The sequence below is a fragment of the Gymnodraco acuticeps genome, unplaced genomic scaffold (genome assembly GCF_902827175.1).
Source record: "Gymnodraco acuticeps unplaced genomic scaffold, fGymAcu1.1, whole genome shotgun sequence".
Taxonomy (NCBI): domain Eukaryota; kingdom Metazoa; phylum Chordata; class Actinopteri; order Perciformes; family Bathydraconidae; genus Gymnodraco; species Gymnodraco acuticeps.
The window spans coordinates 3,725,100-3,750,449 of NW_022989755.1; the positions used below are offsets into that span (position 1 = coordinate 3,725,100).

Consider the following 25,350-nt stretch of genomic DNA (forward strand, 5'->3'; position numbering starts at 1 on the left):
TGGAAATCTCCTCCTCCTGGAAAAATTCTACACCCAGCATATGCTCCCTGTGTTGGCCAGTAGAGAGGAGGACATTTAATAAACATACTCTTAACACCCTCGGACTCTGCGTTGTGTTTAGTATGTGTGATGGGGTGTTATGCAGAGGGGAGGAAAACAGGACACAGCAGATTGGGATTGTGGTGGAGATGCTGAGCAGTAATTTAATTGTTGCATGTAATTATTATTATACTGCGTGCTTCTTAGTTATTCCATCTTTTGCTGTAACATGGATCTGTATGTAACTCTATATTTAGGCCCATTCACAAACCGCCCCCTACACCCTACCCCTCCGTTTGCACGTTCACGCGGAGGGTCCGCCATATTGAGGGCTGTTCCAAACCAACGAGTGTGGAGCGGTGTGGAGGGGGAGTGGGCTATCAAGCCCTCAAACAACGAGTCTGCAGCGGTGCTGACTGGAGACCGGTCTCAACGCTGTGTGTGTCCGTCAGGAAACAAGCTGTTTACAAGTAGTTCCAGCAAACATCCACTGATAAACTGCGATGTTAACAACCTCATGATAACCTCATATGTTTTAACTTAGGATCGTACCTGTGTTTATTCTAGAAAAAGGTAAATGTGTGCATTTTATTATAAAGTTGTGTACATTTACAGACTGTTGCAAAAACTAAGAAGCTTATAAACATCAGGTTTGAAACTAAAAGAGCTTTACAAAAAAGTAACACAATGAAAGTTGTTTGGAGTTTTATTTGAGTTATTAATTTACATTTTTTGTCTAAGAGATGCTGATTTGAAACCGTTGTTACATACAGTTACGGCATTTCCTGTTTCTGCCGGAGAGAGGGGAGGCCGTCCCAAAGCTTGCTGCTGTATTTACTCCCTCCATCTGACAGGAGGGACCCTCGTTGAGCTGCGAGTGTGGCTACAGACGGAGTTCACTCCGTCACGGAGGGGTAGGGTCGAGGGAGTGGTTTGGGATTGGGCCTTACTTGTTATCTACCACACTTCCTTCTACATCATACACCATCATTATACATGATGGTGTATATAGGATATATATATTTGTATACATATCTGTAAATTGTATAATTTTATTTAAACGTCTTTTTGATCTCTCTGTCTATAAACACAAACTGAGTAAGATTGACAATAAAGTTGACTTTGAAAAATATATATATTCTTTATGAAAATAGTTGACTGTTGTCAAATGAATCCAAATGAAACGTTGGACTGAACTACAACTACGCCTTTAAATCTCTACGGACTGTTTTTCAGTGGGATGGCAAGTTCCTATCTTTAAACATTTATTAGTTTTTTCTCAGAACAGATTTGATTTTCTGAAGTTAATTTAACTTTGCCGACCATGTAAGGTCATTATTAAAAGGTACAATCAATTTGTTTAGGGTTGACTAAAATAATGAAAAACATTTAATTTGGATAATTTACTGACAGAATAAGAAACTCAATGATGCTCTACTCACCTGTTCCCTTTTTATAAAGTGAAACAGTTGAAACGATAGATTTTAGTAAACTTAAAAACAACCTTCTCCAAAAGCTATCAAGGAATATACCGAATACTTGTTTTAGAACTTTATTACATATTTTTATATAAATAGTTTGAATGATCCATAATTGACAGAAGCTTGTGTTTACACTGACCTGTTAGTCATATAATGTCTTTGTAACTTCAGTAAACCACTACCTCACTAATTTCTTTCATTCATCACGGTTCAGTAAACTAAGTGATACATGAACCAGTTTAATCATTATAATAACGTAGGATTGCAACTCTTTGAAACTGTAGGTGGCTCTTAAAAGAGCCGTTGTGTTTGGGTGTGCTGGTCTCAGGTCAGTCTAAGCCCTCTCTCTGCGGATGCGGCAGGCCAGCTGGATGTCCTTGGGCATGATGGTGACCCTCTTTGCTTGGTTCATCTTACTGGGGGGCAGCTACATGGATGTCGGTGCAGTCCACAATCATTGCGCAGTTGAAGGCAGAATGAATTTATTATTGATTCCGAATGAAGTACAACTTCATGTCATACAATACAATGACTTTATTTGTAATTGTGTAAAAAAATATGAGCATTAATTAGCAAGCAGGACCTGCAGGAACAGAGAATGGTGATGGATGGAGCTGGGAAGAGAGAAGAATAAAGAAAACAGATCAACTTTATTATCGGATATTAAAAATTCTATTTCAAAACAAGTTGCCGCTCCTACAGTTTTCTAGTATGTAAAGATGATTTCACATGACCTATGCAAAATATCACACTCAATACATGTGTGTCTCTGGGGGGTGCATTGTGCCTTTGATGTATATAAATAATATACCATAACCAAATACTATTACGTACAGTGGAAATCAGGTTGCCAGAGCAGATCAGTGTGCATGTTCCTCAACGTCTCAGCAGTTACAGGTGAGGTAAAGAAAATAAAAGAGAAAAAGGTCAGTAACAACACTTTAAAGTAACAACACTTTGAATAATTATCTCTTCTAACAATTTTCTCTCAATAAGCACACAACGACTGTCTTTCCAACAAACAGATTGACTCACCCTCACTGTCATCACAATGAAACACGTCCAGAAGAATGTCATGCAAAGCTCCATGCCTGCCTTCGACTCTCCCTGAACTGCTTCCTTAGCATTGTTTGATTGATTGATTGAAAAGTTTATTAACAGCTTGTATATTGGGTACAGTACAGTACAGCTCAAAACATACAATTGTTAAGGGGATGCAGACCAGAGAAAGACTTTCATCTTGTTTACATCAGGGTCCCCCATTTCCAATTCATCATATCATTTAAGACATATTTGACATACAGATGGCTTATTTACAATTTACATACAGGTGGTTTTTTTACATACAGATTGCTTATTTACAATTTTCATTTTAGATTTCGTTCTAATACATCCTAACCGGACATTTAAGACATACCAAGTCTACAGATATACAGTTAGTAACAGAGTCTAAAATGCGAGTATATACATAGATGGGGGGGGAAGCTGTCCATTGTATGACAGGTTGAGATTTGTAAATCTGCACCCGGTGGAGGGCGCAGTAGGCTACTCTTCAAAAGTTTCACGAAATACTTACCATCATGTTTGGTTACTGTTTAACATTTTGGTTTACTTCATGTAATAAAATAATAACTTCATGGTAAGGCTACTAAAAATGACAAGGCTAAGTAATGTAATGCTAACTAACGTGCTCGCTACTAAATAGGTAGCTAACTTGACTATGTTCCATGCACAACATGTATATTACCTATGATATTACCTGATATGTCTGATCCAGCGACTCCTGGTCCTTTCATCAGACGGGAAGCGATAGAACGAGCAAGTGGTATGATCACTTTTGTGATTACAACCTGGTACAAAGCACACAGGCATCTTGTAAAAGTGAACCAACCACTTGGAGCATTATCGCCTGTGACATCACTTACGCGACCCAGAATGGGATTTGGGATTTGTAGTCTTTGTAGTCGCATATTTGTCATAATCTTATATTTCAACAGTTTTACGACAAAATGTGACTTTTTTTACATGGAAATGATTGTTTAAGATTGACAAACATCATATGTGTAGTTCGTGGCACAATTCAAACGGGATCAAAAGATACGTTTTCTCTCTCCATTGAATTCAATGTATAATTTTTCGCTTCCGGGGTCCCATGGACCGGAAGTAGATGGGCGTGACTTCGCCTCTCTATACCCTTTGTTGGCAATGACAGAGGTCAAACGTTTTCTGTAAGTCTTCACAAGGTTTTCACACACTGTTGCTGGTATTTTGGCCCATTCCTCCATGCAGATCTCCTCTAGAGCAGTGATGTTTTGGGGCTGTCGCTGGGCAACACGGACTTTCAACTCCCTCCAAAGATTTTCTATGGGGTTGAGATCTGGAGACTGGCTAGGCCACTCCAGGACCTTGAAATGCTTCTTACGAAGCCACTCCTTCGTTGCCCGGGAGGTGTGTTTGGGATCAGTGGCGGCGCTAGGGGGTGGCTACTTGGGCTCAAGCCCCGGATGTTTTCTGAAAAGCCCCGGATGTTTCACTTAAAAAAAATATATATTACATTTTTTATTTTTTTTAAACGTCTCGGGAGTAATGTGCAGTACCGGAGTCCACCAGAGAGGCAGCCGCTGCGGGACAGTAGCCTGCGTACTGCGTAGCCTTCCCTGCCCTGAAGAAGTGATCCTTCCTAGTGCCTGACGAGTTTTAAGCTAATAGCCTATAAAGTTATGGATATTAGAAAGTTATTTTCATCGAAGCAGGCGCCACAAGCTGCAGCAGCAGCAGTATCAGCAGCTGACAACAATGTCATCACCAGCAGTGAAGAAATAGATGATGTTTCACGTTTGTGAATCTAATGGTAATATCTCCACTCTGGCTGACTGAGTAAGAAGTGAAAAAGAGTGATGTAACGTTAATGTTATAGCTAGTAAACATGGAGTAACCACACTAAGTATACCCTTATATGTTAGTAGGCTATGTATACAGAACTAAATGACTAAAAATTATCCTAAGATGTAACGTTAACCCTTCATACCTCAGTCTACTTTTAAGACACTAAAATAACGTATTCCAATTTTTATTTTGTTTTCGTTTATGGAAGTATACCAGGGGGGTATACTACGAAGCAGGATTTTCGCTTAGCCGGCTAAATTCAGGGGAAACTCCGGCTTTCCGGTCCTACGAAGCTGGTTCTCTTTTTAGCAGGCTAGATCTCCATGGTAACCTATGCTTAGCGGCTAACCTGGTCGGGACCAGGTTAGGTTGCAGGCTAAGAGCTCAACTCAGTGAAAGCACCGCCTGCTGACCAATCAGAGCTCAGTGTGCGGAGTTTAAAGCGATCAAGTCATATTACAGGAGAAAGGAAATACAGAAAAACTGCCATTGCCGGCAAAAATCACCGACTGTGTGAACGTGAAAATGAATAGAATATCACCTCCCATATTCAGAGCAATCTGACTATTATAACATTAGCGTTAAGAAAGCTTACTTAAATATCTGCCACAACATAAGTACGATGTGTCCCATTATCATTCATATCACATCATAATGTATCATATATCTCCTTATCTGAGTCAGCTGAGCCGTATCTGGCCGTGCAACACTCACAGTGTCACATACTGTATGCAGAAGTATTATTTTAAGCAACACATTAAGTTGACGAAACACTCGAGACAAATGTAATTAAAGTCAGATCGTGTTTTAGACGGGGCCGTGATATCATAAACCTGTTAATGTACGCATTCAAACACTTTTTATTTTGCCAGCTGTATTCACCTTGCAGGTGCAGCTATGTGGCTTTTATCCTGGATAAAGTGTTTAAGACATGGATGTTTAAAGTTTAACTTCTTCATATTTGACTAGTATTAAAGTTCACTTTTCATTCAGGAAGTATGACGCTGAGCTGTCAGTACGCTTCTCCATGTTTGTGATTGGTCGAATGCTCCAGATACCACCCCTTTCATGTGAACGCGCACCTAACTAGATAGGAAACGGCTGGCTTGAGCGATCCACTTGATAACCAGCGTCGTAGTACAGTTTAGCGAGAGCGCGTATGTTTTGGATTAGGCCAACCGGCTAACTCAAACATATCCAGGTTAGGTTGAACCAACTTCGTAGTATAGGCCCCTGCTCTCGTTTCAGTACACATAACAACGGAACCATAGCAACGGAACTGACAGGCAACGGAACTGACAGGCAACCCTCTGAATCAGACTCCGATTGGCTGTGACTGCATTCAGTGTCCGATTCAGAAACGTGACTACGTGAACGTAGCATTACACTCTTTACGTCACAAACAAAGATGGTGGATGAGAATAGATCTATAAAACGATAAGCAATGCGCCAGAATCAAGGTGAGACTATCTGCATCCTTTAAAACTCTACGCACATTCGTTTCACCGAAATAAGTAAACGACTGTATTTGAGTGAGTTAAGGCATTAGCTTGCTTAATTAAAGGCTGTTAATGAATAAGTGTTCTCCAGTGCCTTTTGTCCGCTTTAAGGTATTATTAAGGTAGGGTTAATGTTGCCCTCAAAGTGCACCAGATTGATGCTTTTAACTTCAATATTTAAAAAAAAAATCTTCCCGAGGGAGCATGCTCCCAAATGGGAGGGCCAGGGAGGCCCATTTGACATTCTTGCCCTCCCCCAATAAACACGTTTTTTATTATTTATAAAAATTTAAAAATATATATATTTTATTTTTTTAATTAGAAATAAACTGTGAACTTTTATGCTACGATGTATGTGATGTCAGAACAAACAAAAAAAATCGCAAGCTACGTCAAATAAATGCATGTGTCTGTTGTGATTTGTGATTCGTCCACATTTAGACCAATCACAGCGTCACACTCTGCCGCCTATTCTGGATTTGTTTATTGTGCATTCTGTAGACTCCCATTTCTGTTTGAATTACAAAATGGACATAAAAAATTGGCTTAAAAGGTCTAAGGATTTATTAAAACGAAATAGTGATGAAAGAACTGCAGCCGATGGTGCTGCTGGCGACCCTGCACCTGCCGTTACAGCAGCACGCCTTAATGTCACAAGCTTGACCTCGGCAAACCCCGGGGCTGAGTTAGCGATGATCGTGGGGTTAATAAACCCAAGCAGGTGAAGCTGGATCGTTATCCAGGGAGATTGTTTTCAGGAAAGAAGCGCACTTTTGCTGCTGCGTGGTACAACAACAGACCATGGCTTGAATATTCGTTAGAAGCAGACGCAGCCTTGTGTTTCCCCTGTAGACAGTTTAAAGTAAACACGTCTTCATCTGATGCGGCTTTTACTGTCAAAGGTTTTTGCGACTGGAAACACACATTACAGACTGATAAATGACTGCTAAGGCATGCCGCATCAAAAGAACACATTTCATGTGAGAGCTCGTGGAGAGAGAGAGAGATACGCGAGGAAACAAATAAGGAAATGAGTACTTTGGTGCAGATCAGCTGGCACGGAGCCGTTATCAGCTGTCGTTGATATTATAGCTTTTTTAGCTGTCAACCAACTCCCACTCAGAGGTGACTCGATTCACTCCACAGCATGTCCGAGTGCAGTGCATCTGAACATAAACCATGCCCAAGGCGGGCTAAACAGTTCATCGTCTCCGTCTCTACTATTTATCTCCGAGTGCAGCGATGAGGAAGCTGCCATCCGTAACCATGCCCGGCGCCGTGGGAGGGCCAGGCCCTCCCATTTGACATTCCTGCCCTCCCCCAATAAACACGTTTTTTATTATTTATAAAAATAAAAAAAAATATATATATTTTTTTTAAAATTATAAATAAACTGTGAACTTTTATGCTACGATGTATGTGATGTCAGAACAAAAAAAAAATTGCAGGCTACGTCAAATAAATGCATGTGTCTGTGATTTGTGATTCGTCCCCATTTAGACCAATCACAGCGTCACACTCTGCCGCCTATTCTGGATTTGTTTATTGTGCATTCTGTAGACTCCCATTTCTGTTTGCATTACAAAATGGACATCAGAAATTGGCTCCAAAGGTCTAAGAATTTATTAAAATGAAATAGCGATGAAAGAACTGCAGCCGATGCAGCTGCTGGCGACCCTGCACCATGCCGTTGCAGCAGCACGCCTTAATGTCACAAGCTTGACCTCGGCAAACCCCGGGGCTGAGTTAGCGATGATCTTGGGGTTAATAAACCCAAGCAGGTGAAGCTGGATCGTTATCCAGGGAGATTGTTTTCAGGAAAGAAGCGCACTTTTGCCGCTGCATGGTACAACAACAGACCATGGCTTGAATATTCGTTAAAAGCAGACGCAGCCTTTTGTTTCCCCTGTAGACAGTTTAAAGTGAATACGTCTTCATCTGATGCGGCTTTTACTGTCAAAGGTTTTTGCGACTGGAAACACGCATTACAGACTGACCCAGCCACGTTTCATCTTCAATGCCCTTGCTGATGGAATGGCCCCATTCATTCTTTCCTTTACACGGATCAGTCGTCCTGGTCCCTTTGCAGAAAAGGGAGGTAGCCTTTGTTACTTTGGTCCCAGCTCTCTGCAGGTCATTGACTAGGTCCCCCCGTGTGGTTCTGGGATTTTTGCTCACCGTTCTTGTGATCATTTTGACCCCACGGGGTGAGATCTTGCGTGGAGCCCCAGATCGAGGGAGATTATCAGTGGTCTTGTATGTCTTCCATTTTCTAATAATTGCTCCTACAGTTGATTTCTTCACACCAAGCTGCTTACCTATTGCAGATTCAGTCTTCCCAGCCTGGTGCAGGTCTACAATTTGGTTTCTGGTGTCCTTTGACAGCTCTTTGGTCTTGGCCATAGTGGAGTTTGGAGTGTGACTGTTTGAGGTTGTGGACAGGTGTCTTTTATACTGATAACGAGTTCAAACAGGTGCCATTAATACAGTTAACGAGTGGAGGACAGAGGAGGCTCTTAAACAAGAAATTACAGGTCTGTGAGAGCCAGAAATCTTGTTTGTTTGTAGGTGACCAAATACTTATTTTACCGAGGAATTTACCAATTAATTCATTAAAAATCCTACAACGTGATTTCCTGGATTCTTTCCCCCCATTCTGTCTCTCATAGTTGAAGTGTACCTAGGATGAAAATTACAGGCCTCTCATCTTTTTAAGTGGGAGAACTTACACAATTGGTAGCTGACTAAATACTTTTTTGCCCCACTGTCTACTGAGCCCTGCCACTTCTAACCAGAACATGATGTACACAACACAAAAAAACCTCAATTTAAATATCTGCAACCAAACTCTTCTATCTTGGCCACATTTTTTTTTATAAAAGGAGGCTGAGATCAAGAAATAATTTTTCACAACAAAGAAAATTAATTAAAACTAACAAGAAATCCTTAAGACAGCAGTTTTTATGTTGTAATATTGTTATTGCACAAAATGGACCAGGTGTACCCAATATCTTGTTGGCTTTACACTGTGTCACTTCACTGAAAATATAACAGACATTATAAATAAAAAAGGAAACAGACTGTTTCTCGAGAGCAATTCATCACATTTAATAAGAATCACAGAAAACGTAATGAATTGTGATCAATAATGATATAAAGATTCAAAAAGTGACTCCAAGTATACAGTAATTGTGGCGTGTTTGACATCCTGACGTCTATCATTTTCTACGATCAGTCCTGGTGATAAGAATACATATCTTGGAATTATCAGGTTTTACTGGGCCCTGACTTTTTCCTTTATATGCTGCGAAGCCACAAGTTGCATTTTCTGGATGGCTAGCTGCGTATCTTCAGGAGAAATCCCAAGATGCCATACAGCCCGTACTGTATTAGAAAAATGGGGGTACATGAGAACTTGTATCCCCTGTCCCAGTGCTGCCTCCTCTCCTTCGCCAACCTCAGCCATGCGAGCACAGAACTCAGAGGGGCTTAAAGTGGGCTCCTGTATACGGAAACGCAGGATGTTTGTCTCCACGGTGGCCATGTCTACAGCGAATACAGCAGGGTCACATTCAAGCAGAGCTGGGAGGAGAAAAGAAACGAGAAGAAGTTACAAGCAGTGAGCTAATGATTGATCTTTTATAGACTTTATTATGAGCTTTACCTTGAGCAAAGGTTTTTGCATTGTGGTGATCTTCCTCCAGTCTTCCAACCATCTCTAGTAAAGACAGTTTTCCAGCTGCTGCAAGGATACCAGCCTGCCGCATCCCCCCACCCAGGGCTTTACGGCACCGCACTGCCCGGGTTATGAAGTCTTTGGGTCCAGCCAGCATGGTTCCCACCGGGGAACCCAGACCCTGTGACACAAGTAATGTAAAGTTGTATTTTGTTTGCCTACAAGTTCTTTGTTGGTTCTGACTCTGTTCACATATAACATTTCTCCCAAAAAACTCGTGTTTAGGTCCATTCTACTCAATGTTATACTTAATTATCATTGATGCTGCTGTCATGACACCTGAATTTCTCTCTGGGGATTAATAAACAAAATGTAGGTTTATGTGTCCACTGTGTGTGTTTGTGTTTTGCAGTCCCACCTTGGAGAGACACACACTGACGGTGTGTGTGTGCTGCAGTATGGTGGATGGAGGCAGCCCCATGGCCACAGCAGCGTTCATCACCCGGGCTCCATCCATGTGAACTGACAGACCATATCTATCTGCAAGAGCACGGACCTTGGAGATGGAAACAAACCTGTGAGCGATGCAGCATCTTCCATTCTGTTGTGTTAAGGCAAGTATCATGGCTGCTTTCACATGTTGACACACAAAGGTTTTATCTACCAGAGTACCATGGACAGATAATGAAAGAATGGTACATAAATAGTTTTTAGCAATATACTTCATATACCTATTCTACTTTATTTGATTTAATCATGTAATGTTGAGTATTCATTATAAGCGTGTTTGATCTTAATTTATCTTATTCTCATATTGGGTTTGGTGTTTATTGTGGATTGTCAAGTATGTGATGTTTGTGTTAGATGTATATCCCAAGTGGATCCATTCAGTAATCCATCCTTAAAAATAACTCAACATATTGTGCTCCTGACTGTCCACACACACACCTCCTGCAGGAAGGTCAGAGGCAGCACTCGCCCTCCCTGTATGTTGTGTGTGTTCTCCACACATATGAGGCGTGAGCGGGGGTAGTGGGGGTCTGGGTACCCATGGCGGATCTTCGATTCTAGCTGCTCCAAGTCAAATGATCCATCGGGCAGATTGTCCACTGTGGTGGCGTGGACACCAGCAAGCTGTGGTCGACACACAAACATGCAATTAATGAATGCAATGCAGATGATAAGGAAACATGCCAACAGGTGTCTGCTGCTCACTCACCTGTGCACTCCCTCCCTGCTCATAGATGTGTAAATGTGACAGATTGCCCACAATCATCTCATCGCCCCGCTCCCTGCAGTGCACCATCACTGCATGATGATAAGTTTTTTTTATTATCATTCAGACCTTTTGAAAACCAACTCAGACTCAATAAAACTCACCTGCTATGAGATTACTCATGGTCCCAGTGGGAACAAACAGAGCTGCCTCCATTTGAAACATCTCAGCTGCAATTTCCTGCAACTCTGCACAAATCAGAGAATTATATAACAGTCCCAATTACACACTAACTATTAGATTACTTATACATTTCTAATGTAAGTTCAGCCGACTTAATTGTTTTTGTAATTGTGCTTTATTTTTTGTAAATTGGTAGCCTATTACTTTTTTTTTAAAACTATTATTATACCATAACATTATAGCTTTATTATTATTTTTATTTTTAAAATATTATTATTATTATTATTAGAAAACGGTCCTTAAAATTCAATCAAACTTACAAAAGAACGAGCGTTTAAAAAAAATGTATGAATCATTGTGTTCATGGTTCGGTTCTTACCGTTAACAGACGGGTCTTCTCTCATCACGTCATCTCCCACCTCGGCCGCCGCTATGGCCTGCCTCATCGCCGGCCCGGGTTTGGTCACCGTGTCGCTGCGGAGGTCCACAACCCGGACATGGGCCGCCTTGCCCGGGCCTGGTTGGCTGGCATTGCCGCTGTTGTAGTAGCCGCGCGCGGAGCTCCGTCCCGGAAAGCCAGCTGCTGCATCTCGTGCACTGAGCGTTTTTTTGGAGGCGACAACCTCGTGGTTTACAAGTTTACACAAAACTCTGCATGAAAACGTTTTCAAATACATGATGACGCTTCTATAACAATGTTCATGTCAAGTTTGTATTGAACTTTGGATCGTTCAGTCGTTATCGATAATCATTGACTGCAAGGAAAACTAAGAGACAACCGATCAGCTCATCAGCATGCACAGAGCAGCAAGAGCCTCAAGGTGGCGTCACGATCACAACAAAGCTAATTATAGCCCTGCTGCTTTATTAACTCTTGACAGTATACTTCATTCAAGAATTGCCATTCAAAGCTTCAGGCAGGGAACTAAATTATGGAGTGACAGTCGTATCCATAACAGACCAGCAAACAATTCAAATGTGTTGTTTTTCATATTGTTTGGAAAGTTGTTAAATGATGAGGCTTAAGTTTCTGATGTTATTGTTGCTCCGGACTGAGTAACATTTAAAAAGGTAAGCCGACCAGAATATTAATGCTTTATATTTTGATACTGTACATTTGTATTTCAACATGTATATTTTCTACTTTTTTATTGCTATTTTATTTCTATTTGAGATGTTTACATTTTGGATTGCTTATTTCTAGTCTTTTAATTTCTCTAATTGCCTTGTCTTTTTATGCTGCTGCAATGCAAACATTTCCAAAATTGAGATCAATAAAGTATTTCTTATCTTATTAATCATTTTCTTGTGGACACAGATTTAAAAAATTTGAATGAGGGCTATTACAAAAATGTAAAAGTAGGAATAAAATGTGATATATAACATTGAAGAAAAAAACATTTAAAAACCTAGAATTATCAAATGTTTGGCTTTTAATGATAACAAAAAATAAATAATTCACGACTCAATTAATATATTGCTGACCCAAGAGTTAGAGAAAAGTCTTGATCACTGAAGTAGACTGAAGCCATGTTTAGCAACAGCAATAGTATTTTAAACCAATTAATACACAGTAATTGATTTATTTTCATTACTGTTTTGAAGCACCTGCATACTTGTAATTATTGAAATCAGTGATGAATACTGAACATATTAATGTTTACATATAGACACACATCCTCACTAACTTGGCTCGCTTGAATGACTTTTTTTCCGCTGAAAATATACTCAGACTCCTTTTGTTTTCCCCAATTATCTTCAAGTAGAATATGTCATGTTTCTATGTTTCAAAGTTAACTCTCACAGTGTCCTGCATGAAGTGAGTGGGGCATGCATGTGTGTAAATGTCCCTCTGTGCACCAGTGTGTGCAGGGCCGTCCCTGGCCAACTTGGGGCCCCAAGCGACATTGTGAGATGAGCCCCCCCCCCCGACAGGAGTGAAAAAAAAAGTTTTGGAAACAAAGTACTTTGCAAATATAATTCCTGTTTATTATTTGTATCAACAGTTACTTTTGTATACAGTGAGGTAAATGGTAAATGTGCATGGATGTCGTTAAGTGCACTTAAGTACAATTTTGAGTTACTTGCACTTTACTTTCCTTTTCATTCCAGTTTCTATGTCTACATTTCATAGGGACAAAAAAATATATAAGCTCAGCAAATACTGATTTCAGACGAATACACAAGTAGTTAAACTCTAATACTTAAATATTAAATAGCATGACAGTCACAGGAGTACATATGTTCCGGTTTTTTGTAAAACGATCCTGTTTAATCGTACATAATTTTACATAAGTAACATTGCAGGGCTTTGTTTTTATAAAGTATTTGTACAGTGTGGCATAATTACATTACTTCACCACCTCATTATAAAGCTATGGGCTCTGGCCCAAACAGAATCGGTTCTATCCTCTATATTCACTCACAATCAGAGGTGGGAGAAGTACTGTACTGTACAAGTAAAAGTCCCGTATTCAAAATGTTACTCACGTAAAATTACAAAAGTATTAGCATCAAAATATACTGAAAGCACCAAAAGTAAGAGTACTTATTATGCAAATTGGTCAATTTCAGAATAGTATATATTATATGTTCTGATTATAATCATTGATGCATTAAAGTGTGATCAAAGCTGGTAAAGGTGCAGATCGTTTTAATAATGTTTTATGGGTAGGTTGTGAATTACTTCCACATTTGAAAAGTAACTAAAGCTATTAAATTATGTAGTGGAGTAGAAGTATAGCATAACACTGAAATACTCAAGTAAAGTGCAAGTATCTCAAAATTGTACTTAAGTACAGTACTTGAGTAAATGTACTTAGTTACTTAAAACCACTGCTTACAATAAAAGCCCCAGCTACCTCATGCCTCCTGGAATAAGTCAGTATTTGGAGGGTAAGGCTTGTGGGAATGTATCTGCCATGGACTGAGATTAGGCAATGAGGGAGGTGCACCCATAGCAAAACATCTCCCTCCTCCCTCTGACACTCACTTTCTTTCCCTGACCCACAGATCTACATCCACACACCCCTCCCCTCACACACAGTTCCCACTCACATCATGCTAAATGCTGTCTTGTCTGATGTTAATCACTCGATAAAAGTCCCAGTGTGTGTTATCAGGACCGCACCGCTGTAGTTAAAGTTCATATTGCCAGTAACAGAGCCAGGCTTTTATGAGCCATAACAAGTCGTCATTAAAAGTCATTAGCAAACATCAGCCCCGTAAAAAGGCCACAGTGGGTCTCGGGAGCCCCACAAGAGCCGTGAACGGAGAGAGATAAAGATGTGAGCAACACAGGGCAGCGATGAGGAGCTGACGAGAGGAAGAAAGTGAGGAGACGTGAAGGACTTTTTTCCGGGATCACGGCTGGCTCCTGTAACCTCACACTTTCACCATGCTTTAGTGTGTGTTTTGTTTCTCTCAAATGCCTTCCAGCATTCCTTGCCGAGCGTGGAGAGGAGAGAGTGGTGTTTTGGAGAAAATATTGAATTAGAGAAAAAAAGAGGCAGAGAGGGAGAAATGAAGGAGAGGGAGAAATATTGACTCCTTCTGGGAAGGAGCGAGACGGCAACGCCTTTCCAATAACCATAAACCCACTGGGCTGAAAATAGACGGGCCGAATGAATAAACGAATGTGTTCATCCCACATGAGCTCTTCTCTTTCGAAGAAGGAGGGGATTGGAGGTGACCCCCCCCTCCTCCTCCTCCTCCTCCTCCTCCTTCCCTTCTCTCTCTCTCTATCACTCCTCTTTCACTGAGGCCATCATTTCTTCACCATGACGAGAGATATTAACCGGAACAAAACAGGTGTTTATGGGAAGCCTTCCCTCAAATGAGGTTTCTCATATGCACACAAAGACACACACACACACACACACACACACACACACACACACACACACACACACACACACACACACAAACACAAGCACACACTTGGCTCTGCAGTGTAAAGGTGTCGACAGCACTGCCATGCCAAACAAGAGTAACATCTGTTTCACATTTCACAGCCCCCCCCCCTTCATATGTCATTGGCCATGAGGACATGCTTTACTTTACACACACACACACACACACACACACACACACACACACACACACACACACACACACACACACACACACACACACACACACACACACACGCACACAACCCTAACCCTACAGTAACGGTCCTCAGACTTCTAATACTTTGAATAATGTCTGTTTGAACGTTACATATTTCTTTGATGCATCACATGTCCTATAAGGAAGCGAATAAATTATCTATAGAAAGAATATTCCACATTAACTTACAAACAGCATTTATGTTATTTCATTTTATATTGGCTACAAATAGCGTAAAAAAACACATCGTTTTTAACAAAGATTTGAGATATTTATCTTTCTCCATCCAAATTCTACGGCAGTGAATGGATTCTCTTTAGTGGTCCTCTGAGTATTGAAAAATGACATTTGAAAAATCACTTCTTGCTCGCACTGAACTGAAATAGTCCAAATGAAAATGGATGGATTATAGTAATCAGAAAATTGCCTCTGGAAAGACACAAAGGAGTGCTCCGAGTGAATTTAATCCACTTCCATACAACACATGAATTATATACCACTTGTGGTAAATGAAAACTTTTGTTTCTTAATTTGGACGAACTGTCCCTTCAAGCATCGTGGTGAAGAGAGGAGTTGTTTGAAAGTATGAGGCAGGGTTAACCAGACCATCAAGATTACCCGCTGTAGTAATCAGCTACAACCACTACTGCTGTGTGCACTCATTCATCTCATCCTTCATTCATCCACTCACTTCTCTTCAATCAGTCATTTCTCATTTGGTTCATTCAGCTGTAATTATATACCATGAACCACATGTACAATTCACTTCCGAGAACAGTCGCATCTGTCTTTTTTAGACCTTTTTTCTTCAACATTCATTTACCAGACCTTCAGTTCACCCCTCGCAGTGTTCCTGTCTCCCTCCTGACCCTCTTTCCCCCCCTCCTCTTCTTCATCCTCCATTCCCACATTGCCCACTCCTCTCTCCCTGTCTCTCTCTCACTCTCTGGGAAGTCATGTGACTTCTCTGCAGCTGAGCCCTATAAACCAGCAGTACTTGGGGGGCTCAGTGTCTTTACAGCTCTCTGATTGGCTCTTGCATTCAGATGCTATACACTGCTTGGCGTGCACTGCACACACACAGTGGACCCCCTGTTTTCTTCTTTCAAGAACAAATGTGATCACATTAAAAAACATTGTGTGTGTGTGTGTGTGTGTGTGTGTGTGTGTGTGTGTGTGTGTGTGTGTGTGTGTATGTGTGTCTTAATGCCACCTATTGCAGGAAAAGGAGTATTTAAATTAAGCAATAACTTTTCCTTAATGATTAGGCTGTTCTCAAACTCACTTAAGTATGCGTACACATGCACACTGAGCCTGAGAAGTGCCATTTGTTTTATATTGGGGGGTCCATGCTGTGGCAGGTCAATGGCAGAATGGACTTGATGCAGAGGGCTCAGTCTTGAGGCTTGTTTAATTCAATCGGATCCTTGTTGAAATAAAACAGAGCAGCCTGTTAGTTATTGGCAGAAAAGCGCTGCTGTTCATATTCAAAATGTCCATTTTGGATTGAGGGTTTATGGGAGTTTTAATTTGCAGTGAAAACTTTTTAAAATTGAGTCATTTGTAAACAAACCCCAATTGTTATTTTATAGATATGAAGGTCAATATCTGCCTCTGATCTTCCAGTTAGTGCAGTATGTGTCGCTTCAGGGAGGCAGCGCGTCTGTTAATGGATAAGGAACGCCGGGGGCAGTGGAGCCTCTTTTATGTCTAAATTATGTAACTGACTCACGGCAAAAGACTGACACCTAGCCACACACTTTTTCTACTTGTGCCAATTCGTACAGTTGATTGTAATGTTCACCTAGATAAGTAATGTTTTTGTGTGCTTTAATTGACTCTCACAATGTGTTTTGAATGCATTAGATTCACCTTCTTTTTTCTTCCATAATTGGAGGTAACTCATGGGTGTTGCTATTCATTCATGACCAAAGAAAAACCTTACTCACCACATATGTATGTGCATATGCTGGTGCTTTTACGCACGCGTGTCAGCTGCAGTCTAAAGTTGAAATATTATGCAGTCCTGTTTGCTGGCCAAAGGGACACAGTGACATCTGAGAGTGTTGGAGGGTTTGGTCTGAGTCCATGCTGTTACAGTAAGTCATTTGGCACTCGAGCGTCTCTGCCGCTACACTCGCACAGCTGTGAGTGGAGAGCAAAACAGCAACAAAAGACGCCTCTTGGATAAAACAATGTGAGTGTGTCTACTAGTCGTAAATGCCTTTTGCAACCGGTTTTGTACATTTCAGGTCATCCCAGGTTTTCGTTATTCCCGCCAGTAACAACATGGGCACACCCATCTGCATTAGGCCTTCCAGGTGTTACTGGAAAATCATCACAATGATTGACTTTCAGATGCAAAGAGAGAGAGAGAGAGTGTGCGTGTGTGTGCGTGCGTGTGTGTCTATAAAGTAAGTAAGTCATACAAAATCCCTATACTAAATCAAAGGTCAAATGTAGGCCTACGCTAAAGGGTCTTTGAGCATGTTTCTCTCAGTTATTATGTTGATGCTGCAAATGGAGCTGCTGTGACACAAGTCAAATGTCAGACTTGATCTGACCAATAAAGTATATTCGTATCGTATTACCTAACGATGTACATGCAGTTGAAATTTAAATTGGGATTCTTTTGGATGTTTCTTGGACAGTAATTTTAGCCAGGATGCTAACGGTAGCCATGCTGCTAACGATAAATGAGCGGTTAGATCCATCTTCTTGTTCATGTAAAAGTCAATGGACAGAAAATATGAAGGCAATTTAACAAATGACACAGTGTGGCGTGTTGTTCGTTCTCTGATGGAAATGGAATGATGATCCAACATGAGCACCAACCAATACTACTTGGAAAAGCTCAGGGGCGGGGATAAAACTTTTTAAAACTTTATTGATCCCTGGGGGGACATTTTCCAAGTTACCTGGCAGTATATTAAGTAATTATAATTAGCTCAACCTTTACTAGCTGAAACATCAAAGTAATGAACACATTATTGGTGCAATAACTACAATGCAATGTTGCAATTATTATCATCCTTAAATTCTGGGTAATGATGACTTTTAGTATATTCAATTCTAATACTTTTGTACTTTTAATTAAATAAAATATTTGAGCAAACATATTTCCTCATCGTGGTATTACTTGATTTAAATCTGATTTGAGTACTTGGTCCACCTCTGTGTGTGCTTTTGGGGGGGATGGTGGTATATATTGAGCATAGAAAACATTGTGGTTTGAGTGTGTCACAATGAGGTGGGCAGTCAATGAGGTCATGCATGCACACAAATACATGCATGCAGACATTTTGAGTGCATTTGACCATCTGTATGCTTCCCATATGGTTTTTATTGATTTGTGTCCCTGTTACTCCCCTCCTGCTCCCTGGCTTTCTCCCTCTGTGCGCTGATGTTGGAGGAATGATGGAATGCTGGAGGGTAAATCTCTGGTTTCCTGGAAGCTGCTTTGGCTTTATCAGAAGCGGCTGTGACAATACTCCAGCTGATGGGCCAACCGAACGTCTTTCCTATAAGCGGAGATCAGCCAACAAAAAGCCTTCCTGGAAGAAATAATCAGCAAACCGGAGCTCCTTCCTGGAAGAACGCTGTGGATTGCTCGTTGCAGGGTATACTCCTAACCCTTTAATATTCTTTCCACCTTCCAGGCCGTTGACATTGGCATGAGCTCAATAATGCAATGAATACAGAAACTGTTAATACCACTTGAGTTTTAATCAGACTGCAAGAATGTTACTTTAAAAAACATTTGTTTCACATTTCCTTTGAGTTGAATACACAGACTGCCCAAACTTTACTGTGAATGTTTTGATTGTTGAGAGAAAGAATATAAAACTCAGCTCAGTTGTTTGAGAGTCTGGGGTGTTGTGCTTGGCCGGGGACAATGTTGACAACTGTTGAGCAGGACACAGCAAGTCATTACCCGAAAAAATGAATCATGGTGGAAAGACTTTCTATGACTGTGTGAGTTTCACGAGAGGCAAAATATTCCAGCCCCACTAACCAGGCAACTATGGGGAACATAAAATGAGTCATAGTGAGCTGAGCTGGCTTATTTAGACAGTGTGTGTGTGTGTGTGTGTGTGTGTGTGTGTGTGTGTGTGTGTGTGTGTGTGTGTGTGTGTGTGTGTGTGTGTGTGTGTGTGTGTGTGTGTGTGTGTGTAAAACTGGATTATTCTGGTTGGATTTTGGGAAGAAGGCTCATTTCTGTTGGTCCCTGGAGCGCAATTTTATCTATAATTGCCTGCTCCGTCTTCTTCCCATAAATAAGTAGTGTCAAACTCACACGAAAACCCACAACCACACAAACAATAACTTTTGACACACATGTTTTCCTGTAAGTGTCATAGTAAAATAAGGAACTACGGAACGGAGCCTTTGGATCATTGTAATTACCTTTACTGAGGTAACTTGTAAAAACAGTGGTTGTGTGTGTGTGTGTGTCATTCATCAGGATTTTTTGACTTGTGTTTAATCTTAGTATACTTTAGTAAAAACATTAGTAGTTGATTTAAGACAATCATGTGGGGCGTAAAGTACTCCTTTCACCTTTTTTACTTAAGAACTGCTCTGTTTTTTATTCCAGTCTCTTCAGGTAGAGTTCTCATCTCTCCTCTTCTCTCTCCCTCTCACACACACACACACGCACACATCCATACACACACACACGCTCTCTTTCACAAAGACACCTCATTCGCTCTCCCTCACACACACACTATCACCAGTCGAGCCGTAAAAAGTCAACTCAATTAAAGTGCCTCATTTCCTGGAAGCCAGCCTCAGACAGAACACTAGGTATGCAGGGAATGGGAACTGTGTGTGTGTGTGTGTGTGTGTGTGTGTGTGTATGTGTGTGTGTGTGTGTGTGTGTGTGTGTGTGTGCGCGCATGTGTGAGGAATATAGAAATGAAGAAACTCACCTCCTGCTAAGGTTTACCAAAAGCAATGCACACACACTGCATCAGCTGCACACCAAAACCACAGACCATCATACATCTCCTCCACGTGGACCCTTTCACCTATTTGACCTCAAACACACACACACACACTCTCTCTCTCTCTCTCTCTATGGAGGACACCATCATCTCTCAGTCCCTCAGGCAGGATGTATAAAACCCAACTGCATTCCTTTCCAGTTAGGTCCAGCCCAAAGTGAGCTCTACACAGTAACTGCTGTGTCAAAGTGTGTGTGTGTGTGTGATGGTGTTAACATAACTGCATGTTTCTGGGAATCCCTTTGTTACTGTGTGTTGTGTACAACTGCAGGGCACGCCTGACAAAATAGTGGCCACACCCCTCTCTATATGTTCTCTGATGCCTATGGAATTTACCCACAATGCTCTTGCAGAAAAGAAAAAAACAAGAAGTGATGATTGCAGTCATTTTAACCCTATGATGAATGTGTGTGCTCACCGCAGTCCGGCTTTTTTTTAAAAGCCTGCCGACTGAATAAACACGGCTTTGTTTAACTAGGAAATCCCATTTGTCAGATAATAATGTGGTTGTGAGGCCGGGCATTGCTGGAATACAGACTGCCTCACAATACATTACGGTAAGTTAGAGCTTATCCAGTCAATATTGACTCAGTGAAAGTGAGAGAGAGAAAAGGAGGCAGAGAAACAAACAATGAAGTAACACACAGGGCAAATGCATTGACTTTTGTAAAAATAGTGCTCTTTAATATAAATTATTGAAATATTTTAGAAATATAAATATGTGCAACGTTTCCTTTTCATTTATTTTTTTTGTAATGCTTTGTCATTTCAGATATTACAGCTTGTATTTTGCCAGACTAGTGGCCAGCCTTTTGCGAGAGAGTCTTTATAAAAGACAAAATGATTCACATACACGTGTAGTCTACTGGTGCTACACATGTACACAAAAAACATGGTGTTAAAAAATAAGACTGAGATTTGACCAAAACATTTGTTTATCACTATTGTTCTATGTGAGCGCTCTTGTCTAAGTCAAAATGTTCTGATGTGAAAAGGCTACCACTCCAATATGGATCACAGGTAAGTATGAGCACTGGGTAACATAGCTGCAATGATTAGTAAAGAAAAACAATTGCCAACTATTTAGATAATCGATTAATTGTTAGTCACTCATTTTTCATGCAACAATTGCAGAAATTGCCATTTTCAGCCTCTCAATTGTTAAGATTCCCTGTTTTTCTCCATTTGAATCAGTGAAAAGTGAATTACTTTGGGCTTTCTACTCACAAAACAAGACATTTAAAAACATTCCCTTTGACTTTGAGAATGCGGGATGGACACTTCTTCCTATTTTCTGACATTTTAAAGAATCTATCTGCAGATTCATTTTTAAATGAATCTGTCGTTGCAGCCACACACACAAAAAAAACAGTTCTGATCAAATCCGAGTTTCTAGTTTACAAAAGGCTTTTTGTTGTTGTTGAGAATCACTTTAAGGAAGTCTTGTGTTCCTTTGACATTCAGACAGAGAAACCCAACTGTGCACTCCTGCTTCAGAGGTAACCATGGCGGGTAAGACGGGACGAGAAGCCTTTCTAAAGTTACAGGGATAAAAACACATAACATTTCCTCCTTCATGAACAGCGGTGTGAGAGAAAGCGAGAGAACACAAAAAGAAATACGTTTGAGATGATAATGTTAAGGAATAAATCACAAAAATCTAAAATCAGAATTAAGACTCAGCCATAACTCTTTTTTTCACATGTTAGCGAACGTGGCTTTATATTTACAGGAGCGGCGTCCTGTAGAGCCCCATCATTTCCTCCAAGTCTGGGACATCCATCACATCAATGTTTTTTGTTTAGCAGTATACCAGTATGTCTCCTCCCCCTTCTCCCTCCCCCTAGCCCCCTCCCTAGCTCTCTTCAATGTCCCTTTCCTAATCCCATTTCCCGCTCTTCTCTCTCCTTCGTGCGGTCTTTCCTCGCACCCTGCCTCATCCCAAATGTCTTGGTTCATCTTCATTGTCGTCATACCCCAAGGAGCTTTAACAGTGTCAGACTGACATTTTTCCAGCCAGTCTGGTCAAAAATAAGTTCTGCTGTTTTGTTTGGTGCCGTGCCAAAGCTTTTGTCTCAGTAACAAGCTTTTGTTTCGGCAACAGCAGCCTGTTTTCTGTCACTGTCAAAGCGCACATGCAACTCAAAGGGCTGCAGAGAATAAGGTGATGGAGGAGAAACAAACAGGAGAAGGAGAAGATGCTTTGAAATGCCTTTTTTTTTGCACTCTCTTGTTCCCACGCCAACACAAAATCTACAAGCTGGCCTTTACCTGTGTGTGTGTGTGTCTGTGTGTGTGTGTGTGTGTGTGTGTGTGTGTGTGTGTGTGTTAGGGTTATGAGCTAGCGCGCATGACCACTGCTCTCCCATTCCTCTCTATGAGGCAACATTTGCGGGAAGCAGCAGTGGAAATGTGTGCGCCACCGCAACACACAAACACACACACACACACTCAGACAAACAAATACTGTATGTTCTTTGTGCCCCTCGCTTGGACTTTGCCTTTTATCTGTGACTCCTCCTTCACTCAACCCCTGTGAACCTTTCTGTTCTTTGGGTCTTTCTTTCTGTCCGCTGATCCACAGAGCTCTAAATGTCAGGCTGACAGAGGAGAGGGTTTATTTTCTTAAGCACAATAAAACCACTGTTGGTGTATTGATCATGTCGTCGCTAATATCGACCAATCAGGTTCATCTTCTACGAGGCTCTGCTCTGCGTCTGTCTTAGGAAATATTGACCTTTTAGCCCTTGCTTCATTTGCCACTCACATTAGTGGTCAGTTTTCGCAAGGCAGGACGGACGAGGTAATCATTTGCTACCTAAATCCCACTCCTCATTCCAGAGGTGAGACCCGGTGGTGTCCGTCGGCGCCGAAGCAGATCTGGGTCACATGAAAAAACTGACCTCACATTGGCTAACTCCGGTCAGTAGCGCATATTCATGTGCGCTGAGAACTGGTCTATAGTGGAACTTTTGGGTTCCTGTCAGTCATATAGGAGCGTCGTACTCCTCCAGGTAATCTCTAAGTGTGTGTGGGATCTGCTCGGTTCCCTCCGACCCCCCCAGGTTGTTCAGGGTCCTCCTGCACATGTGCTGCAGGGACGAGAGGGAACTGGAGAGGGGTCGCCTCAGTTCCAGGGGAATTCTCTCTCCGCCCGTGTGGATCAGATAGACACTGAAACGTTTCTCTTTTGACTCTCGTGAATTCCCTCCACTTGCCCCTTCTCTGCTCCTTCCACCATCTCTCCCCATGTAGTGCGTTATGAGTTTCAGCACGCAATCAAACTGCGGGGGCTCTTGGGTGTTTTGGGGATCCGGCTGTAAGAAGAAGCCATTTCCCTCGCTGTGGATGCGCAGGTTCTTTGTTCCTCGGGCCGTCTGGACAGAGAGGGTGAAGAAGTGGTGGTGGTCCGAGGAGTCGCGCACCAGGAAGGTGCCGGGGGCTTCAGAGTGCAGCAGGGAGCTGGCCTCCCGGCCCCCCACAGCCCCCCAGTAAAACCCACTCTCCTGTAGCTTTCTTAATGCACACATCACCTGAAAAAGGTAGAAAATCTGTTAATATGTGATATCAAAAATCTTGATCTGAAAATGTTTTACACAACCCTTCCATCATTATGGAGATAAAGCCACTGTTCTGAAACCCCCTGAAGCACCCAGTCTGTGCATAGTGATGCTTCAATAAAACACACAGCTAGGAGTCTCAGGTGGGACTGACCTGCTGGTAGTGTGCATGTGACCTGAAGGGCTTGTAGTGATGTGGGGTGAAGTTGGTCCCCTGAACCCTGGCCTCTGGAGGGTTCACGCTGCTCATGGCGAGGGGGCTGCGTCCGTTGAAGGCTACCATGGCGCCATGGCCCCCTGCCTCTGCCCGCTGGTTGAGGGGCAGGGGGCCCAGAATAGGAGCGCCGAGGGTGACAGGTGGGAAGGAGTTTGGGGCAGAGGGTGATGGGAGAGAGGGGGAATGGGGTGAGGGTGACGGGGTCACACACCGGGTCCAGGGCCCCGGGGCAGGGGAGTCTGATGCATCCAGAGAGGGGCTGGGAGAGAGCACCTAAACACAGCTGGAGAGAGGAAGCACACATTACACATCTACATGAGGCTCATTCAGAAAGATCAGGCTACTGAAACTCATTCATAAACATGAGCATGAATAAATGACCACTTTGCCCCACTGGAGCTCTCGGTTTACCCCCATAAAATACAGTTATGGCGACTGTGACAAATGCATATGACAAGACTGGGCATGCAGCAGGTTATATTTAGTTTAAATGAATCCTCGCTTACTCGCACTGAGCTGCTGCTGAATACGCAGCCCGACAGCAACTGGATCCTGATTGCTTTCAATTGTCTTCGATCGGGCGTACCGCAACAAGGGATTTCAGAAACGGGGTCACTGTGAAAGAGTCCGGCGCGATTGCTTTATCCCCCTCTTTCAGTGAATAACTCCTTATTCCCGGCTCGGCCGAGCCACTGAGGCCCCATTCTCCGGTTTCACTGTGACTAAAAAGGTGTCCCGTTTGTTCTGGCTTTGAGCCCGTGAAGGGGACCTTAAGACGGCTTCACTGCCGCCGGACAGTGCGGGACAGCGGAGTAGCATAACGGTCCACAGCCGCTGTGTTGCGAAACAACCCAAAAAATACACTTCCATCCTCCTGGGCTGCACTGCACCAACAGCCCAACAGTAAATAATAACTGTTGTGCTTTTACTGACATTATCACATCATTGTTCAGTCATTATGAAGGCTTGAATGATGCAGTGCTTAGATGTCTTTTTAATTATTTCAACTTACCTCGCAGAAATGCTCAGCCCCGCACTGCAGCCGCTCGTCGCCAAAGGAAAATATACGCAAACTACCCGAGAGTAGTGCTAAATTAGTTATTAACTCAGGCATTAAAATCCAAAAAAAGTATCCAAAAAAGTGTGTGGGTTTCTTTCCAGAGCGGAGGAATGTGGCGGCGGTATCTGCCGGAGAGACCGTGTCCGTGTGTCGGGGAAGGTTACTGGAGGTTGTTTCCAGTGAGTAAAGCCGATGTTCGTAAGGCTCCTCCTCCTCCATGCAGAGGCTCTTCCAGTAAACACACGCACGCCGATGCACACACGCACAGAACAGACACACGTGCTCGCGCTCTTTCTTGGCAGATTGCCAATAAATAATCAGCGTGACCTTTGCCGGGCTGTTTCCTGGTACTGGTGGGTTCCCTTTTGCACAAGGTGAGCAAGTTAAAAGCTCTGCATGTGGAACAACACTACAGAA

The 25,350-nt window shown here is 42.1% G+C and overlaps 2 protein-coding genes across 3 annotated transcripts; both read right to left on the reverse strand.

Moving 5' to 3' along the window:
* Window positions 1-8,994: 8,994 nt before the first annotated feature.
* On the reverse strand, window positions 8,995-11,657 carry tha1 (threonine aldolase 1). Its single transcript, XM_034214454.1, has 7 exons — window positions 11,360-11,657; window positions 10,962-11,045; window positions 10,801-10,889; window positions 10,530-10,715; window positions 10,000-10,137; window positions 9,570-9,762; window positions 8,995-9,487 (listed from the first exon to the last, which is right to left on the reverse strand). Exons 1-7 carry the CDS (start codon window positions 11,655-11,657, stop codon window positions 9,180-9,182), a joined length of 1,296 nt encoding a protein of 431 aa, XP_034070345.1. The 3' UTR covers window positions 8,995-9,179.
* A 9,096-nt stretch (window positions 11,658-20,753) lies between these two features.
* socs3b (suppressor of cytokine signaling 3b) lies at window positions 20,754-25,226 on the reverse strand. 2 transcript variants are annotated; one of them, XM_034213326.1, is made up of 3 exons: window positions 24,886-25,226; window positions 23,811-24,156; window positions 20,754-23,629 (listed from the first exon to the last, which is right to left on the reverse strand). In XM_034213326.1, the coding sequence occupies exons 2-3, from the start codon at window positions 23,937-23,939 to the stop codon at window positions 23,084-23,086; spliced, it is 675 nt and encodes a 224-aa protein (XP_034069217.1). In that variant the 5' UTR covers window positions 23,940-24,156; window positions 24,886-25,226; the 3' UTR covers window positions 20,754-23,083. The 2 variants fall into 2 exon arrangements, with proteins under 2 accessions (XP_034069217.1, XP_034069226.1); XM_034213335.1 differs by lacking the exon at window positions 24,886-25,226 and adding an exon at window positions 24,380-24,875.
* Window positions 25,227-25,350: the final 124 nt, after the last annotated feature.

Coding starts and splice junctions, on each gene's coding strand:
- tha1 (XM_034214454.1), bottom strand. CDS start 11,657: ATGTATTTGAAAACGTTTTCATGCAGAGTTTTGTGTAAACTTGTAAAC. Junction 10,890..10,961: donor CATGAGTAATCTCATAGCAG/GTGAGTTTTATT, acceptor ATCATCATGCAG/TGATGGTGCACTGCAGGGAG. Junction 9,763..9,999: donor TCAGTGTGTGTCTCTCCAAG/GTGGGACTGCAA, acceptor CTTGTGTCACAG/GGTCTGGGTTCCCCGGTGGG.
- socs3b (XM_034213326.1), bottom strand. CDS start 23,939: ATGGTAGCCTTCAACGGACGCAGCCCCCTCGCCATGAGCAGCGTGAAC. Junction 23,630..23,810: donor CACATGCACACTACCAGCAG/GTCAGTCCCACC, acceptor TACCTTTTTCAG/GTGATGTGTGCATTAAGAAA.